This window comes from Apus apus, chromosome 3 (assembly GCF_020740795.1).
Source record: "Apus apus isolate bApuApu2 chromosome 3, bApuApu2.pri.cur, whole genome shotgun sequence".
NCBI lineage: Eukaryota > Metazoa > Chordata > Aves > Apodiformes > Apodidae > Apus > Apus apus.
The window spans coordinates 13,513,669-13,533,575 of NC_067284.1; the positions used below are offsets into that span (position 1 = coordinate 13,513,669).

The following is a 19,907-nucleotide window of genomic DNA, read 5'->3' on the forward strand; positions in this document are numbered from 1 at the left end:
GAGGACTGAAAAAGAAAGCAGTGCTCTTGGCTAGTTGTTTTTAGGTATTTAGGTGACTAGGTTTACAGCTGAGATGTGAAACATTGATAAAGGTGGATTGGAGAGTTTGGTGTCCTCTTGAGCTAAATTTTTTCTACTATATATTTAAAGAACAGAAGAACATGTCCTTTCAAGGAAGTCTCAAACTTTGCTCTCCTCAAGGGGTGAGACAAGGCTGTAGCTTCACTACTGGCAGTGGAGTGGATCACTCAAACTGACTCTTGGCTTGGCACAAGCATGGATGACACAACAACAGCGGGTGCTTCCAAAGCAGATGGTCAGTGGTTAGCCTGCAGAGCCTGGCAGGAGCCTAGTGCCTCTGGCAGTTTTGTTGTATCCCTTAAGTCTTTCTGATAGCTTACAGAATGTTTCAAAATGGTCCTCCACAGAAGTGAGAGGAAGATGTGACTGCTCAAAGCATGAATAAAACATTGCTGACTTTTCGCCCACATTCTTAAAATGTATGCAAGTTTACAAGCTTAGAGGAAGGTCCTCAAAGGCAGCAATGGGTTATCTTGCCACAGTGCAGGACTGCAGTAGCTAGAGCATGCATCTTTACACATGATTGAAGAACCCACATAGATGCACTTCAGTGGGAGTTTGAACTGTTTTAAAAAGAACTCTTGCTTTCACTTCTCATTTTGGAGAGTGGAGGACCTGTATGAAAGGGGGAAGCCAGCTGGCCTGGTTCCTGGCTCTGAAGGCTGCTGTTTCTCATTATGTAGAGGTTGAAGATAGGTGGAAACCTTTAACATACCATTGCCTTAGTTCCTTAGCAACTGTAGAGTTTTAAGACCTAACCTTTTCAAATGGAGACTTGGGTTTGGATCTTGCTGCATGACTCTGGAATCCAAAGTAAGGTTACTGTACCTGTAGCTCTTTATGTAAATTTTATAGCTTCTTCTAAACCTATTTATAGGAGAATGTACGTTCTGCTAAGGGGCAGCAAGCCAGAGGAAGTCAGCTTCTCTAGTGTGCCAGTATTGTGAAAACATGTACATTTTATCATCAGTGATGTTTCATTACTGGCGTCTGAAGCAGAATGCAATTTTCATGTAGGTGCCTTGCCTGTGACTTCCTGGTCTGATCTTTCCTTCTAAGCCACATAGTCTTTCTAGTTTCGCTAAGCTTGATTTTTAACTTCAAATTGCTCTGTTTGTGAATGGCAGGAGTATTAACAGGTGATGTTTGCTATGTTTGGAACAGGTGAGTTTAAAGAACTTCCTCTTGTTTATCAGGAAGCTGGAAATTGCTCAGGCAGTACTATGAGATGCTGCCTTTCAACATTTACCTCCATATTGTGCTTAGGATTTTAATTGACATTTCTGAGTGTTCCAGCCTAGAGATCTGACTCTCTGCAAAGGTTTGCTGCCTGGATGTGAGCTGCATGTTGGATGCCAGCTTCCTTACTCATCAATAGCTTGATAGGAGACATCCAACACCAGTGGCAAACACATCTTCCAGAGGCATTTGTGACTTTGAACTGTTAGATAGCAACTTACTATTGTCAGTATTTTCAATGTTAGTAGTCCTAACAGCATCTCTTAAATGTCAGTTAAATTTTCTGTTGAATTTAACATAATTTTTTTGCAACATCAGGAAGTGTGCAGTATATGAAAGGCTGCAGGCTCATGCTGAAGAGTCTACTGGTACTTGATGTTAGTTCTTTTAAAATTTCTGAGACTTAAACTCGCTTCTCTGTGTGGCAGAATTCTTGTTTAACTGGTATAATACAGGGGAGTGAACATAAAGAAATTGCAGGTTTGCTTCTTTATTTTTTTTTTTAGCAGAGAAAACTGACTGTATGGACAAATTTGCACTACACTTCTGCTGATATGTCCATGTTTTCAACAGCACTATCTGCATAGTTGTGGGCATTTTATTCCCAGTTAAGAATTCCAACCCATTCTAAGCATGTGGTGGCTTGTCAGCAAGGCAGAGTGCACAGGCTCTCTGGCATTGTTTGGCTGTTTTCCAGGCTGACATTACTGCAGGTTGTCATGTGTCGTCATGTGGTGTCCACTGACAAAATAGCTGGAGTCTCAGAAGAATCCAGCTGAGAGAGCAGAAAAAACATGGACCATGATCTGGATATTGAAAGTTAGATGTGTCAGCTGCTGAACCTGCCTGCTCAACTGACCTGAATCTAGCATACAGGCTGCAGCTAATTAACATGTCACTGAAGTTGATTTCACGTTGCCTCATTCCCACCGTATTTTTTCATGTGTTCCCAGCATGCAACAGCTAAGCAGTGCAGCTGAAACATCAGGCTACTTCTAATGTATTTTCAGTCTCATTCAGATTTGTAGCAAATTACAAATTGCTGTTCTGGGCAGAGTTGATAGGCTAGTGGCAGTTTCAGTTCTACAAGTTTGTTAAAAGGAAATTACTTTCTGAGGAATGTAGATGATTTGGGGGTGGAAAGCACTAGTGAGGGTTCATTCTTCTCAGAAAAAAAATGACCAGCACAACTCTTGGTAGCTCAGGTACCGTGCCTCAGTTGAGTACCACTTTTTGCCAGATGTGGTTGCAGTGTAAGAGCTATCCAATATGTAAAAGCTGAATAGAAAATACTGTGTTGCAGAGATTACAGTAAATGACCATATGCTGCTGTGGCAAACATTAAATCCTCATTTTTCTAGTGTAGTTGTGCTGTTCTGGATGAAATCTGCAATTGATCCTGTTACTGATATTCTAATAAGCAGCCAAGTGATGAGAGTTACAAATTTATGTAACCAGTTATGTTAGGGCTTGTTCACCCTCAGGGAAGGATAATCATGGGTCACAGCTGGAATCCTGGTGTCCAGTTGCAGTAGTCAAGTTTACTAGATCTTACCTGCATCTCTCTGTCTAAGCAATAATCTTGCACAAATGTACCCTCTTTAAACTTGTTCTGTTGCATGCAGCAAGACCTAGGATGCAGCAGGACTGTGGCTTATATGGATGGAGAGAACAAGAGGAAATTGAATAAATGCTTTGAGGGTTCGTCAGAAGATTGGCTCGTGGCCACATTTTGATACTTCTTCTCTAAATTAATGTGTACTTTGGTTAAGGTTTCCAGGTTTGAACTGTGTAAGAAAATGGCTCATAGAATGAGGTCTGAGATTTGCCATGCAGGGATAAAAGTTCCTTTTTATGCAAAGTTACTGGTCAAATGCTTAGCACAAATGCTACTTGTAATGTTGGTAGGGTTTTTTCCATGTCCCTTCCTCCCCTAGAGTTTGGCATCTAAGATTTCGTGCTGTAATAGGATGGGGAATTTCTCCAAGACAGTTGCTTTTGTATTTGAACCTTATAACCATCGGTCAGTGTCCACCAAACGCAAATAGTATTTTGTGTATCTTAAAATATTGAGAGCTGTGCAGAAATGGTAGTACTGTAGTGATCATGGCTCAGCTGCAATTTACAGTAAGTCAATAAAATAGAGAAGTGGCACATGTAGCTCCAGAATTGTGTGATGTTTTGTATCAACATAAGCAGAACTTCTCAGCTTTTGTTGTTGAGCAGAAAAATACGTGTTTGTGTTGAGGTAGTTGTGGAGCAATATTTGTGTGGAGTGAGAATCTGGGACATGGTCATCTTTGGGTGAGAGGAAATAAATGTTAAAGCAGTGATTTCTCTTCTTTCCCCTGTTTTCCAGAATTTGTATTCTTACCTGAGACTAATTCTTCAAAGTAAGTGAATTCTGTACCAAAGAGCTTCAAGACTGACCTTACTACTTTGGACAGGGGAAATATTCCATGTTAATAAATAAGGCTTTTTCTACAATAAAACTGCTTGAAAAAGCTGTGGTTGGGAAGAAACCAGGCAGGATTCTTTGACCATGGGGACTTTTCCCCACTTTGCTTAGTGTTCTAGCTTCAGGTGCGTGAGGCTAAAAAGCTGCTTTCCTTAGCATGTTTGGACTAGAAAGTTCATGTGGCCTATCTTCTGGGTGACAGCTGTATTGTTCCAGATATTTAATTCCTGAGTAAAATGGAAATTTTTATTCTTCTGAATTGTTGGATTGTGAGTGTCAGTAGGGTCTCAGGCTTTGTCCATAAAGCATATGCATCACTTATTAGTTAGCAGTCTTAAAGGCTATACTTAAAATCCTGATGATGCTTAAACTTGGGCTTCTGCAGCTGGCCTGAATGTCATCTTTCAGTTGTGCTACTCTCAAGGAGAAAATTACAGTGTAAACACTAAAGATGATGCACATTATTCTTCCCCAGAGACAGTAGAGCTGCCCCAGGGAACTTTTACTTCAAAAGTATTCATAGTTCATGGAACTTGAAGGAGTTGCATATGGCAATAATTTTTTTAAGACTATGTAATAATACTTTTTCCCCATTATCAGTACTTAGGAGGAAAGCTGGATTGGTCACTTCCTCTGTTAGCTTTCATTTTCCCCGTTCCAAGAGAGCTGCAGCTGAACCTCTCAGGAGGAAAAGCCATATATATATATATATAAATCATTAAGGACCAAAAGGGACATAAATCTAATATAACTGATTTAATACTGCTAATGAGCTGGGGTGGTTCTTGCAGATGACGTAAAGCCAGATATCTTGCTCTGATATAGTGGGGAAGGAGGGGAGGAAACTATGGAAATGCATTAGGATAAAATCCAGCGATGTAAACAGCAGCAGCTTTTCCAGCTTTGTTTTCAAAACAGGTATTTGGTGATACAGGAAGCAGTACACTGTTTTGTGTGTGATAAGATGATTCTAAGGCTAATTAAACTCTCAGTTTGAGAAGTAATTGGAGGAAGCTCCAAGAGAAATCAGCTGGTACTTGAAGTCATCTGCCCCGTCTCTCTGCAGGCTCTTCATGTGATTGATAGGGAAGGATAAACTTGTTCTCTCTTTGCAAAACGCTTCATACTAAGGGTAGTACCAGTATGTCTGTGTGTAGTCAGGGAGGATGAAATTGTGTATAAAAGGTTATTTTGGTGTGAGATGCTATTGTGTGGTACAAAGACTAACTGCTCTTAAACTTCAGGATCTGCAGCAAGTATTTGTCATCACAAGAATAAGATGTTTAAGGAGAAAGAGGTCTGTGAAGCAAGGCTGGAGAGAGGAGGTAGCAGTCCCCCTAGTTGTTTGTAGTCACAAGTCACAGCTGCATTTCTGCAGAAGTTTATAGTACCTGGAGAGCATGTGCTCAGTTGAAGATTGTGTTTGGACTTGTTGTCACAGGCATGAAAGCGCATAGGCAGTAGCTGGAAGATTCTGGACTTTGAAGGCTAGCCTTGCAGGAATCAAGGTGAGATGTAGTAGTCCTGAGGCAAACTTTTGGGAAGAAGGAGGAGACAGCATGAATTGCTGTTCTGCTTGGGGAGATTAACACAAGATGGATTAGGATGCATATATATGGAGACAGGGAAGGCTGGAGGTGAAACGAGTAGATGGTAAACTTCAACCCCACAGATGATTTCCCAACTATTGTTTGTGGCATTGCTTCATAGTCAAAACCCAGCAACATTAAAATCATCTGATGTTCTCATGAGCAATTACCATAGAAGCAGAAACTATAACTTTGTTCTCTTTTACAGTACTGTTTTGTGGTCACTCTTCTGTAGACCTGGAAGTCCAGCTGTTGCATTGGTTAGCACAACAATGCAGTAGCTTCCTGATACAGTTCTGGGTCTCAAGAGGGAGGACTTGTAGTGTTACTTGCCTATTTTAACTTTTTCAGTTGAGGCTTGTAAACTCACACTTTTAGCCACTTCTTTCTATTCTTGACCAGCCTAGATTTGGAACAATCCTACATTTTCTTTTCTGTAGGTTCAAGGCATTATTTAAATAGCTATAAGCAAGAAAAAAACTTGTGAAGATTATTGTAACCCTCAGTGTAATAGTGAGGAAGGTCTCTAAGGGGGTTACTCTCAGATTTGACAGAAGTTTAGGAACTGAATATATGACACAGCTCTGATCCTGAGATAACTTGTGTGTTAATTCAACCTAGAATTAATTAACCTTCTCTTAAGTTGGCACCAATATCCCTTGGAACAGAGAGGTCTTCTGCTCTGCTGCGGTTTCTCTGCATACTGAAATGTAAATTGTGAATAATTAACTTTGGACTGATGAATCCCAGGTCTGTTGATTAAAGAACTGAGTAAAGAAAAAAAACAAACACCAAAAAAAGAGGAAAAAGCCCTGACTAGATCCAGAATACAATCTGAAAAGGAATAAGAAAGATTCTTTAGAGTGTCATATAATGTCTCATTAAAAAAAAAAATCAAAACCAGAAAGTGTTTAAATGAGACTGAGGAAGTCTGAAATTCTGAAGACCTGGAAACTTTCTTGATGTTTTCTTTTTTTGCGTTGTGGTCTTAAACATCAAAACTAGCCATATCTTTTAGTGGTCTCTTTAAAAGGTCATGAAGAGCTAAGGTATCTTAACTTACTTCAGTCTTCGTCACTGAACCCTCTGCCGATCTTCCTGAATCTGTCAGGTTTGTATTGTTATTAATGAAGGTGTTGCTTGTATTCTAGCTTTGCTTCTCTTCCCTAATGAAGTTGCAGATGTCTTAACACTGGGTCAAAAAGTTGGCTAGTTGAACAGTGGTGTTTAGATTCAAATTATGGTATCAGAGAATTGGCAGCCATTAGTTTCTTCTGTGTGCGTTGGTTTTGCAATTCAAAACTTAACTAGGAAAAAAGTGTATTGAAGTTGTAATTATAATTTAAACCAGTATCTCTAGACTGAATAAGTGCTCAGAACAGCAGCTACCAACACACAAGAAATACAAGAAATACAAGAAATCACGTAGTGTGGGTACTCTGCTTAGAATTTGTATTTGAGCTCAGTTTCTGGGTTTAGGGTTTAGGTGTCAGTGTACTTGACATGGATGCCTGCAGTAGCAGAGAATTCATCAGGAAAGTACCATTAAGCCTTGTTTGTCCTACTTGCGTGTACCCCAAGTGGAATCAGCTTTATAAAGTTGCTTTGTGTGGTTTCTGATAGGCTGTTCTTCATCTTGTATTTCTTAATATTATCTATTTTGTATTATCAAGTCTACCTGTGGAAGACTGAACTTCATTGTCTCTTTTGATAGCTAAGTTTCTGTCCCACCAGTAAATGTCTGAATCTGTATCTTTTGAGTATACAGCTTCTAGGTTTTATTTTGTTTTATGCATTTGCTTTTACCTTGTAGCTATTCTTCCCTACCAGGCACAAGTCAAATGGGTTTTGCCAAGTTTTATTTTAAAATTCAGCTTAGCCATCAAACTCTGTTGCCCAGAGTTTGTTGAGGTGAGCTGTGCTTGTGAGTTGCTCTAGGTGCAGCTGATTGCTGGTTAAGCTGAAACTCAATTATATCAGGGAAATAAACTGAGGAAGTTTGAATTTCTCAACTTTGTGGTGTGACTTAATGGGAAACAGGTCTGCAAGGTTTAACTCATATCTGTTTTTTTTTTCTCCCCTCTCAGATGATGAGTAAAATCTTCATGCGTGGTTTAATTATTCTCTGTGCACTGAAAGTAGTATGCTTAAATTTAATCATACCTCTCTACTCCATACACTGAAATTACTCAAGTCCCAAAACATTCAGAACTGCAGATGGAGATGCTGTACCCTCCAGCAGCTTGGAGAGGAGGCAGAAATGGCTGAGCGACTTCTGGAATGCTGCAATGGCATATAGGAGTAGTGCCTTGTAGCCTCCATTGCCAGCACTGCTGTGGGTGGACTCTTCTGAGGTTCCATTATCTGACATCCACCAAGGGAATACACAATTTATAGCAATTGTGTATACATAACTTATTCCCTCTTCAGTAGTGAGCTATGTACTGAATCTTAAGACTGAAACCTTGAGATTTGATGCATGTTCCCTTATACTAAGGACAGATGCTGTTATCTGCAGTAAAAGCTTTGAACAGGGTAAACAGTGAGCAAGCCACTTGTGACTTGCTTCTAGGCTTTTACAAACCACTGTCTTCTATAATGTATTCATCAGCAATTCAGAATAAAAGGTTATTGGCCTGTTTCTACAACAAGATCAAGGGGAACTGTTGGAGCTCTGTGAGCTTGAACTGCTGACATTCAGTAGCATGGCTTTACTACTGTAATACTTTGCAGAACTGCCTTCTTCAAGGGTTGTAGTACTGAGGTTATAGAAGTTAATTTTGCATTTCAGAAAGTGTCCTGCAAAAAAACCCTTAGCCCCAACCAAAAAAAAAAACCAAAACATAACAAAAAAGCCATTTTAAAATCAAACTTGGCAAAGAGATCACATAATTTGTCTTGTCGCATTACAGAAAATCATTCCAGTGACCTTATGCCCATATGAAGTTTGGCTTCATATGAAGAGGCTTCTGACTCTGAGCTATAGCCTGTCTGCTTCTGGGGTAGAACATTTGTCATCACTGAATGACACATTTGTCATGACTGAATGAACGTTTCTAGTCTAGGGAGGGGAAAAAAGATGTGGAAAATCATTAACAGTGGTTACTACCCTCTTAGGAAAAGTAAAAGATGAGTACTTTGATTAGTAACACAGATACTGCTTAGTCCGTTAGTCAAACTAGTCAAACTTTTGTATTTTTAACTTCTTCTGTTATGTCTTCAAACTTTAAGCCTCACCTCTACAATTTGGTCTATATTCTCTGCTCCTTGTGTTGCATGAAGTCTCCTGAAGTCTTGCCAGGACTGCACTTGGCATCACAGGGGTTTTGGTCATGCAGTTGCAGTATGCAGGTTCCAGCTGTGTCTCCAAAACTAGGTAATACCTTGTAGAAGGTTGTTACAGGCTGCCTAGGAAGAGTTTGTAGGTAGCAGATGGTGTAGTCAATCAAAGATGATCTCAGCAGGTGTGGGATAACACTGCTAGTGGAAAGCTTGCTGCACCACTGTTCATGATTTAAGTACTTAAGTTCACGTGCTCTCCTGTGCAAGTCTACACCTTTCTGATGTACAGGACACAATGCTGTATTTTACTATTTTTCCCTGAGACGGCCTAACATCTTATTTCTTTGTAAGGTGCAGTTGCTTGCAGAAAGCTTGCTTTTCACTAGAAACTAGTGTCTATCTTTGCCTTCTTTCGTAGTGTTGAAGAGGTCTTGGTGCATGCCTGAGTGCAGTCTTCTGCTCTGTAGGTCTGCAGTCACTCCAGGAGATGTGCTGTAGCATGCTGATGAAACTTTTACCTCTGAGATGAATAGATTCTGTTCTGGTGGTACTGCTTTTTGCTGATGTGACTGGGTTCAGTATGCTTGACATATTACCTGTAGGTGAAGAATTAAATAATACTTACTCATCTAACCCAGAGGTGGTGAACTACCACAATTAACTTGAAAAGCAGCAGGCAGCAAAGTCATGTGAATGTGCACCTGAATTTCAAGTGGGATGAAGATGGAGAAAGGTTGGGACATACCTTAGGACAGAATTATTGGAAAGCTTGTACTGGTGGACAAAAGAGTCAGACCAGTGTTGTTGTCAGGGTGTACTAACATAATTTCATGGCTTTGGTTTGTTTGTTTTTAAATGTAAAACATAAGCAGTGAACTTGCTATTTGTCACAGCTGTGGCCTGCAGCCTGGTGGGCTGAGAGCTTGGCCATGCTGCAGACTTTTTTGTCTTATTTGTAGCACCTAACACTTCTTTTCTCTCTTACAGACTTGATCCAAGCAACTAATGAAACAAACGTGAATATTCCTCAGATGGCTGATACGCTTTTTGAGCGAGCAACAAATAGTAGCTGGGTGGTTGTATTCAAGGCCTTAGTTACCACACATCATCTAATGGTTCATGGCAACGAGGTAAGTGTAACCAGGTTTCTCCAGGTTTCTCTCGAGACCAGATTGGCACTGAGCAGACTCCAAGCCAAAAGTGTTAGTTGTGCAAACTAGTTAGCCCTTTTCTGAAGCAAAAAGGGCTAGAGAACAAAGGACAAGAATGATTCTTGATGAGGAGCAAACTTACCTTTGACAACACAGTTGGAGGCATGCCTGTTATCTGTCTCTTCATTTACAAAACTGTAGCATAAGAACATGCAGCAGCTTGTTCCAGGATATTGACAATTCATGTGCTAATTGACGAGAGAGCTATGCAGGATGAAAGACTACCTGGGACTTTTTGAGTCAGTGTTGATGTTCTGGCACAAGTGTACTGCCATCAAATAGCTAACCTCTCTGCATGGGTGTGAAAGTCTCCCTAGAGCTGTAAATCCAACTTGATAGCCTTTTTGGATTGTGTTTTCCTTGCCCTTACTTTTTATTGACCTGAATAGAGTGGTGTGTCTGCATAAATACAAAAAACATACTTAAAGAGCTTTAATATAGCTGTGAAACAATTGCTGTCTGTATATTAAGTGTTTTCATGCAATGAACTTTTCCAGTGTTACAGCATAATTTTTTTTATTCCTGTTCTATTTTTTGTTCCAAGCTTTGGCCAGCATTCTGAGTTGCTCTCTGTGTAACTGTTTCAGTCTTAGTCCCTGTGCTTGACGTGGGGGCCTGTTTGTTATTAAAACAGGCTCTCAGCTTGGCTGAAACTGAGGGCTGCTGGATTGAAAGTCTGAGACTAGTCTGGATATACTGCTTTGCAAGCAGATAAGTTTTGTGCTTCCTCAAATCTCTTTGAAAATTAACCATTTTTTCCACTCTTTCCACAGTCTGGTTTGTATTTGCAGATAATATTTTTTTATGTATACAGTAGGGTATTTAGTAGAGGTTCATAAGTAATCTGAATAGATGAAAAAGGTTTTGAGGAAGGTATTGCAGGCTAAGCAAAAAATCTGGGGTTTTGTGTGTGTATGCTGGAGCTAGACTGGTCATATTCAGGCTAAGAGGTACAACTTCCTGCCTTCAGATACAACCTGTGATAAGAAAATACCTTTGTCTTGCAGAGATTTATTCAGTACCTGGCATCTAGAAACACATTGTTCAATCTCAGCAATTTTCTGGACAAAAGTGGGTCTCATGGTAAGCCTGCTCCTGTTTATAATCTTAACAAGATTCTAAGTAAGATACTATTGTTAATTTGCTTCTTAGTTCACGAGATGCAAATAATAAAAAAGTGCTACTGAAGCCTTTTTATAAGTACTTAATGGATACAGAGCCCAAGTCAGCTTCTGGATGACTTCAGAACAGTTTCTCAGTTCTTGCAAAATTTTTGCTGAAGAGATGAAACTGTACAACTGTCTTAGAAAGTGCTGGTTGCAATCAGGGCTGGGTCAGCTATCTCCCTAACTGTTATGGGAGTTAAGGATGCAATGGATAACTTTCCATCTATTTTTTTGATTTTTACTCAGTCTTAAATGGTAATTGAGTTGCTGGGGGACACTGCACTTTTTAGGATTTGTCTATATGAATGTTTAGTTTGGGGAAGCAGCAAGAAGGCACCAAAAAACCTAGCTGGTTTTGATTTCAGTAGTGAATTTAGAAGGTTAGGCAAAAATTAAGGAGTTACTGCTAAAGCTTCCAGTGTCTGCTTTTCTACTTTGACTCTGGAATTATTAGTGAATTTTCCTATTGCTTCACTTAACAGAAAAAAAAAAAGCTTATTTCATGGTAGTTCTAGTAGAACAGAGAAGAAAGTTATGTATTGGCAGCTGTCAGAGCGTATCAGTAGACTGTATGTGGAATGCAGGAATGCTAAAATCATGAGCAAGATGGAAACAGTGCTGTACTGCTCCATCTCTGGATGGAGACACATGACTACAGGGCTTGAGCATCTTTTAGAAAAGGTAACACAGGGCAGGAACAAAGCCAAACAAGGATTAAAACTGTACTTTTCTATTCAAAACATGCTATGCACGTTCAAGGATACTGGTATTTGGCAACAATGAATTCTGTTAAATGCATGCCTTGTGTTCTTCACCACTTTGTTTAATCTTAAATTGCCATTTCATGGATAATACAACAGTGTGTCAGAGACAATGAGGCATCAAAGTTGGTACTCTTAAGCCTGGGTGGGCAGAGTATTTAATGTTGGGAGATGCTAAGAAAAAAGTCAGTCAGTGACTGGCTCGAGGGGTGTGAATTTAAACAAAAGTAGGAAAAAGGGACTTGTATGGAGGGGTAGCATGGGTTGTCTTCTGCACACATTTCTGTAGCTTAGAGGAAGAAACTTTGAAAGAAATAACTGAAGGATAGACTGTAATACTAGCTGTTCAGAAGTCTTAAAGGCTTGAAGGTTACTGAAGTTTGAGGCTGCTTGTACAGGATCACGTGCCTTGAAGATCTCTGGTGTAACTGTTTAAAGAAGGCACTAATTTCTGTGAATGCCATCAGAATTTCTTTGTTCTTGTAACACAGTCAGGGAAGTTGTGAAGGTCATGTAGGAGTTGGAGGGACTGACATATGCAAAATAGTGGGAGTGTTCAAGTTGATATTGATCTTTACTCCAGAAGTCATGTACCAGCTAAGCATAAACTTTTTGTACAATGGATATTTTTCCCTGTTAATGAGGGGTAACTAATTTTGCCATCAAGTGATGTTACTACATAATTGTGTAGGAGCCACTATCAGGTTTCCCCAGGAGCTGTGCCACTGATGCATTGGATGAATGTGTTGGAAGCAAAGGACAGAGGTAGATTGTTTTGATGAAACGCTCCTGCTTTTTCTTTAGAAGCTGGAACATGTCTATGGTGCCTGTTCTGTATAGTGCAACAGAGATCACACAACCATAGGGCCTGTTGGCTGTGTATCAGAATTCACTAAAAAAAAATCCAAAAAAGCATGAAAATGGAGTGAAAAACGTGAACTGTTTTTTGCAGGTTATGACATGTCCACCTTCATAAGGCGTTACAGTAGATACTTGAATGAAAAAGCATTTTCCTACAGGCAAATGGCATTTGACTTCGCACGAGTGAAGAAAGGGTAAGCAAAGTTTAGCTGTGTAACTTGATAGGGTTGCCTGACCCATGAAAATCTTGTTTGTGGCATTTTTTGTGTCTCAGTGACTTCATTCTTATGTTCTTTGCTTAGCCATAACAAAACACCAAAATGGGTGGATTTCTTAAGTATGTGGTAAAAAATTGCTCAAGGAGGGGAGGAAAGACTGGGCAGAAAAACAAATACTGAAGACTAAAGTGCTTTGCAGAACTGGAAACTTTCAGTGCAAGGTGTTAAATATGACTTATTAAATCGTGCTGCAGCGAAACTGCACTTAGGGTTTGGATTAGGAAACACTCTCAAACTGTATTTAGGATGTTTCATTTTGCTCCAGATGCTTTCCATAAGAAAGAGGACTACTTACTAAGGAAAACTGAAGTGAACACTTGAAGTTCTTAGCAGGAAACACAGCAAACAGTTAAGCTGAACAGAATAAGGATGTAAACTACTGGTTTTATTTCCTATAGGGTTGTGTTTAAAAAAGAGTTAGCTAACCTCAGAGTAGTATGTTGGTATTTGTAACAACATTTTTGCTCTTTGACTGCTTTGATTGGGACTTCAGTGGCTCTAGATTCTTTTTTGAAGCACAGACTATGCAGCAAGTGGCTTAACACCCACTGAAGGTGCAGGTATTTGATTGGATGCTACAGCTGCTCCTGCCAATGATGAGCTGTGTACAGGATCCTTCTGGCAGTTCTGGGACATTCTGCAGCTTGAAATTCTGAGCTGTTAATGCAGGTGTCACTGCCAGGCTTTTCCCTCCTGCTTCTCAAACTGCCAGAGGTGTAAGGCCTACTGTGACAGCTTGGCTGTGTAGCTGGATGCCATTCCCATAGCTGGGACCAGAGTAGTTATCTCTTGAACCTCTCTGGTGTATGAATTACTAAGAAGCTTTTGATAGGAAGGCTGGTAGCTAGTTGGATTGATATTTCAGGCAGGCTGCAGTGCTAGCATCTAAAGTTTCCTTTGTCACCTAGTGCCTTTGAACACTTCATGTTAAATAAGCATAAGTTTGTGTTGCTGGGAATCCTTTGATTCCTGCCTTGTTGTATGTTCCTGGAAAGGCTTTCTATGCATTGTATTTCTGGTGCTCAAAATGAGGTGCTGTCTCAGAGTATAACGTAAAATAAGGAAGAGTAGTGGTATGTGTTTCCAGAGAGGAGGAGATAGACCTGTCAGCGGCCAAAATGGGGCAACGTATATAGTGGTTCTGCAGTTCTGTGATATTCAGAGAAAAATGGACATGCATGAAGAGTGCTTCAAGATTACAGGTGACAATTAATGAATGCGACACATCTGTGACTGCTGTGTGATCCTTTTGGAGTCATGGTTGAGGACTGGTAGGGCATGTCAGTCAGTGGAAGTCCTGAGAAGGAGTAATGACATTCATTAGTACCCTGGAATACTGAAGAAAGAAGCTCTAAGCAAAGATTGCCATGATTTAAATTGTCACTGAACTGGCATGCATATATTGTGGTACCTGATGGGGGCAAAAAACAACCTGTGGAGTTTTTTCATCTTCAGTGACCACAGACATGTCAGCAATGAGTTGTCATTAGTTGTTAATAGCAAACTTAATGCACAAATCAGTCTAAGTATTTCTGTGACAGTATTTCTTGTCAGATTATTTAAGCTCTGTCTCATCTTTCCATTAAGAGATCAATCCCTTGCATTCATCACTCTAACACAAAACCTTTCCTCACCTGCTGTCAGGGAGGGTGACTGGATGAACTATTTTTCATGCTAGCTCTCATGAGCAGCAGGAGTGGATTATGGCTGCTTTGAGCTTTAATTTCAACAACAAATTGGTTTGGGGGAAGGGAGAGGGGAAATTCCATGGCTTCTGATTTGTATTCCCTCTTGCAGAGCTGATGGTGTAATGAGAACAATGGCTCCTGAAAAGCTGCTGAAGAGTATGCCCATATTACAGGAACAAATTGGTGCACTACTTGAATTTGATGTATGTATAGAAGCCGACCCTGCATTAGCACTGGGCAGTGACTTATAAATGCTGTGTTATAATGAACAGGTTTCACCTTGTAGTTAATGCTTAATGATTGTTCTGTCATCTAGGCCAAAAAAAATCCCTTTGTCAGTGTCCCATTGAGGTGGTGTGAAGGATGGCCCTTTCCTATATGTATGAAATGTGCAGATGGCACTTCTTTTTGTGTAGAGAGGGTAGAGGGAACAGCATAGGAAATAAGGAGCATTGAGGAATGCTGACTTGAAGCTTCGAGTTTCATTTTCTGAGTGAAGGGAAGACATGGACAGAACAAGGAGACTGAAGAATCTTTTCTCTGTCTCTAGGCAACCAACTTCTTTTTTGGGGAGGAGGGGAAAAGCCGTTAAAATACCGCATGTACATTGTTTGGCTTCCTCAAAATCTTCACCCTGTTTTCATCTGTAAACTAAATTGGCTAAACTCTAACCTAGACTGTTCACACAAGTGTCTGTGATAATTTTATAATGTTATGATTGTTGGTGGGATTATTTTATCTGCCTTAAGGATAAAAACAGGAGTCAGTTGTTGTAGGAGTGTTTCAAACACATTGTAATGTTTCTCGTTTCTTAAATGGCATAAGAATTGTGATTGTGGTCTCAGGAAATATTTTTAATAAAAGTAAGCTCTTTTAACAAATGAGCACTTATTTTCTGACCAAGTTAATGTGAGAAAGGTCTTGACATCATTTAACCCAACTGTATTATCTAGTAGACTGCTGAGGTTTTGTTAAGCCCTGCTGGGAACTGACATCTTTTGTTCAGTTTCATTAAAGCTTTGTTAATAGCATCTCTGCCTTCCTCCTCTTTGTGATAGGTGAAGGAGTCAAGACTAAGATGTTTACTGTTGATGGGGATACTCATCTGCTGTAGTGAATTGTTTTGGAGCGGTGAAGAAAGCAATTCTAGATCTACTAACTGAAACCTTTGTTTTGTTTATTTGTGTAAAAGCTTGTATTCAGTGCTTGATTCTGTCATAACAGCATCAGATATCTGGTGCAAGCTAAAACTTCTGTTTGCATTCAATACATCTCTTGTGAATAACTGATACTTTATTTCTAGGTTCATCCAAATGAACTGACAAATGGTGTAATAAATGCTGCATTCATGCTTCTCTTTAAAGATCTTATCAAACTTTTTGCTTGCTACAATGATGGGGTTATTAACTTACTAGGTAAGTATCCTAGTGTCTATATATCACATACCATGAGCAAGTGAAAAGCTAGTTTCAGATCTGCTTCAGGTTTTTTTTTACTTAACTTCCATTAAAACTAATTTTTCTTGACTATTCTCTTTTGACGTAAGAGAAAACTTTAAGCCATAACCTCTTGCATTACTGTTCATCTGATCCTGCATTACGTCCTTTAAAATTGCACAGATGTCTGCTTAGAGACACTGAGCATTTCTGTGCTTAAAGAACTGTGCAGTACTGTGTGAGTTTGCATAATATGTCCTGCAAGGTTAGCAAAGCAACTTTTGCTTTTTGCATTTTTAAGATGCTCAGATTGTTCTGTTATATATGCTGTGTGGTAGCCTTATATGAAGTAATAGACTCCTGAATAACATTGCTGGTCTGTCTGAAAGCATGCCTGCCAAAGCTGGATCCCCTCCAGAACCCTACATGCCATCAGCCTACAAGGTTTGTAGGAGGCAGTGAGCATGTTCTGAAGCTCAGCCAGCTTGACGTGGTGGTCACCAGCATAACACACCTTAAGCTGTCCCTGCAAAAGGCTTTTGTTATGAAGCCTAAAACCAGGCGTTGCTCTAAACTGCAGGAAACATAACTCACCCTGTAGAAAATGAGCTTCAACTCTTAACACTTGTAAGCACTTCAGCTGGTCTGTAAAGATAGCTGAAAACTAGGTTGGTTGGCCAGCTTGACTAACCTAGAACCCTGGCTGCAACTAGGACAGGAAGAAACAGAGGTTATGGAGGCTGAACAGGCAAAAAGATGTTCCTGGGCTGTACAGTTCAGACCAATTTTTTGTATCCATGTTGCAACACTTTCTGGTGGTTTCATAAAGGAACTCCTAGGTGTTCAAACTGAAACTATAGGCATGGGAAGCTTATGGAGCAGATACAGATGTGTTGGGCATAGCAATTGCATTGAGATTTTGCTGTCTGCTGCTACTGAAAGCCTAAGTTCAGGTTGCAATATGTGGCAGTTGTGCTTGATAATGGCCATGAACCAACTTAAGTGAGGTATTCAAGTGGAAAAAGTACTGTTCTTTGGAGTGAAGACAACTTGAGAGAGGACATATATTAACATATGTTTAACTATCCTTAATTACATTGAATTTTAAGTTTGGTGGCTACTTCACCTGCCTACGTTTTATCTTTAAAAATCTGACTTACATCACATGCAATGCTCTGGCTGGTTGGGATGCAATTTTCCAGTCTATAGAATTCTTTAGCAGCTCGGCAAGCCCAGCTTCTAAATTCTGCCAAGGACTGGGAATGCCGTGAGATTAGTGTCCAAATAGAAAAAAAGCTAATGTAGTGCAATATTCTTGGAATGTGATTTTCCTGGTAACTAGAGTTGCTGATGATTGCAGACCCTAATGTAAGATATCTTAACTGAAATTTGCCAAATTATTTCTCTAGAGAAATTTTTTGAAATGAAAAAGGGACAATGTAAAGATGCTCTTGAAATCTACAAACGATTTCTTACTCGAATGACCAGAGTATCAGAGTTTCTTAAAGTTGCAGAGGTAAGTGACTTCCAGTCTTCTGGAGTCTGACACTTAAGTATTTTGTGATTTTTTTTTTATTTATTTTTTTTTTTTGGCAGAGATATAAAATATTAATTGCACTTGTTAAGCATCTGACTCACTGTGTATAAATGTGAGTCACTATAGAAGTTCCCAGATCTGCTTTTTCAGCTCTTCTTGAAGTAGTTAAGCCCTGCTTAGGACTTTCACGTGTCTACTCTGCAGTCAGTTTCAACTTTCCTGGTAATGTAGTAGATGACATGATTCCCATATCAGTATTTCTTGGAAATGCTATAATAAATGCATGCTCCCATGACAGGGTTGAACATTAGAGGAAAATATAACAATTAAGAATAAAAGCATAATGATTTTGTAAGTCTGCTTTCTGAGTCTTTGTAGCCAGCTACGAGTTAACCGGATGTGAGAGTTTCCTGGTTCTTGTGATCAGTCTCTTAAGTGGATAATCCAAATATTACATGGTAAATTAACTCTGTTGCTGGGCTCTCATTTGTGGAAGTTGACTCTATGGCACAAGATGCACACTTTCCATGTTTCATGGTTCATTATAATGGACAACAATAATGAGATGAATAAAAAGTTTTTTGCTAATTGACATATTTATGAAGGAGCCTGCTAGACTCTCAAATGGCACATAATGTCTGATATGAATGTTGAACTTGAGGGAGTGAAGTACTTTAGACACCTGCAGGTCATCTTTGTGGAACAGGGATTATAGTGGCTGTACTTGAGGATGACTAGGTGCAGTGGAGCTCATTCTTCTGCAAAAGCTAAACCAACAGGGACTGAGAGCCATAGTGAAGCAGCAGGGCAACTAATAGGAGATTGCAGACTTGGCTGTTATCTTGCTGTGTCAGACATGCTAGGATAGAAGGCAGAACAACAGACTTAATTGAGCTTTAGTGTTTTTTTAAGTGATGTCTTTTAGGATTTGCTCACTGGCTGAGTTACAGAGATCTTCATTAGGATAGTCAGGTATCTGGATAGTATGTGTTCAGCAGTTCAGTAATGCTGTCCTCTGAGACAACAGTGGATGAGCAGAAAGCCTTGCCTGACTTGCAGTATGGAATATGAACTTTACCTAGGTGGAACTGAACTATTTTTTTTTTTTTTAAATTAACTGTTTAATTTGTAAAAAAAGTTACTGCTGCACGTTGTTGAAGGTAGCTACAGAAAGACAGGCATCTGTACTTGCCAACGTTGTAGTCATTTTTCTAAAGACAAAGTAGTTGAAGAACATACCACGGTCCTAGTCAAAATTAGTGTCTGCTGTAGTGGAATAATGCACTTATATTTTACCTCTTTTATATCCACAGCAAGTTGGAATTGACAAAGGTGATATCCCTGATCTTACACAGGTAAGCTTCTCTTGTGGTCTTTTTGGATCTGTGTAATAACTAAAAGTTGTGTAATTAAGAAGCACACCAGGAATGTAAATGTTGGTAGGAAGTCATGCCAACTAGTATTTTAAAGCCCTCCTGACTTGCAAATAAGAACTGCCCAAAGCTATTTTTGGAGACTGTTATAACTAAAATAATGTACTTCATGATGACTTCTGACCTGTAGTTGAAGGGTAGACTCTTCTGCTGTTCCCTTGCTAAAGGATAGATTTTTGCAGCTGGTAATTCCAGTTAGTTTCTGATTACAGACTGTGTAGAGACTGTGGTGTGACTAGCTTCATCATCTCTCCTGACGTAGACTTGGTCCAAAGATGAAATTCAGAGCAGCACTAGCACTGTTGTCTTGGTCTAAGTACAGTGAACTTGAAGTTTAAATGCAGAAGTTGAGATTTCATTGATGAACTTCTCTGCCAGCATGCATCAAAACTTTTAATAAAACTCACTTATGCTTAGTTGCTTAAATTCTATTGTGTTGGTCCATTTTCAGTATCACTTGCAAACTGGCCTGGGTATCTGGCTTTATGTTTAAAGTGCAGAGAATGTTTACTGGAAGGAAGAGATCCATGCTGAAGGAGTGGTACTTTTGGTACCACTAAAATTGGAATAGAACAGCAGCCCAAAGTGCTTAATAATTTTAAATCCTAAGGGTACATAACCTATGAAAGTGTAGTTTTTTTAAAGACTCTTGAAAGCTTTGTTTAAATAAGCATCATAATAGTGGTTCTCTTGGTTAAAAAGGCAGTTCAGACTCTGAAATTGAGACATGACGTGAATGTGAGTTTTAAACTTTATGGGTTTCAGATGCTACAGGGGTATGAAGTCTGGCCAGTCTTTCAGCAGAGGAACCCTTAGACTTCTGGCACTGTGTGGAATATCAGACCCAGCTCTGATATAGGTGAAGTAATATGTTCACCTAACTCTAC

At 39.6% G+C, this 19,907-nt stretch overlaps 1 protein-coding gene across 1 annotated transcript in view; it reads left to right on the forward strand.

Moving 5' to 3' along the window:
* The window catches only part of SNAP91 (synaptosome associated protein 91), a 68,186-nt gene that overhangs the window by 9,221 nt on the left and 39,058 nt on the right, over positions 1-19,907 (forward strand). Inside the window, exons 3-9 of the mRNA XM_051613387.1 lie at positions 9,637-9,779; positions 10,868-10,943; positions 12,740-12,842; positions 14,724-14,817; positions 15,918-16,029; positions 17,460-17,566; positions 18,901-18,942. Coding sequence (XP_051469347.1) covers positions 9,637-9,779; positions 10,868-10,943; positions 12,740-12,842; positions 14,724-14,817; positions 15,918-16,029; positions 17,460-17,566; positions 18,901-18,942 — 677 coding nt within the window. The remainder of the gene's footprint in view (positions 1-9,636; positions 9,780-10,867; positions 10,944-12,739; positions 12,843-14,723; positions 14,818-15,917; positions 16,030-17,459; positions 17,567-18,900; positions 18,943-19,907) is intronic.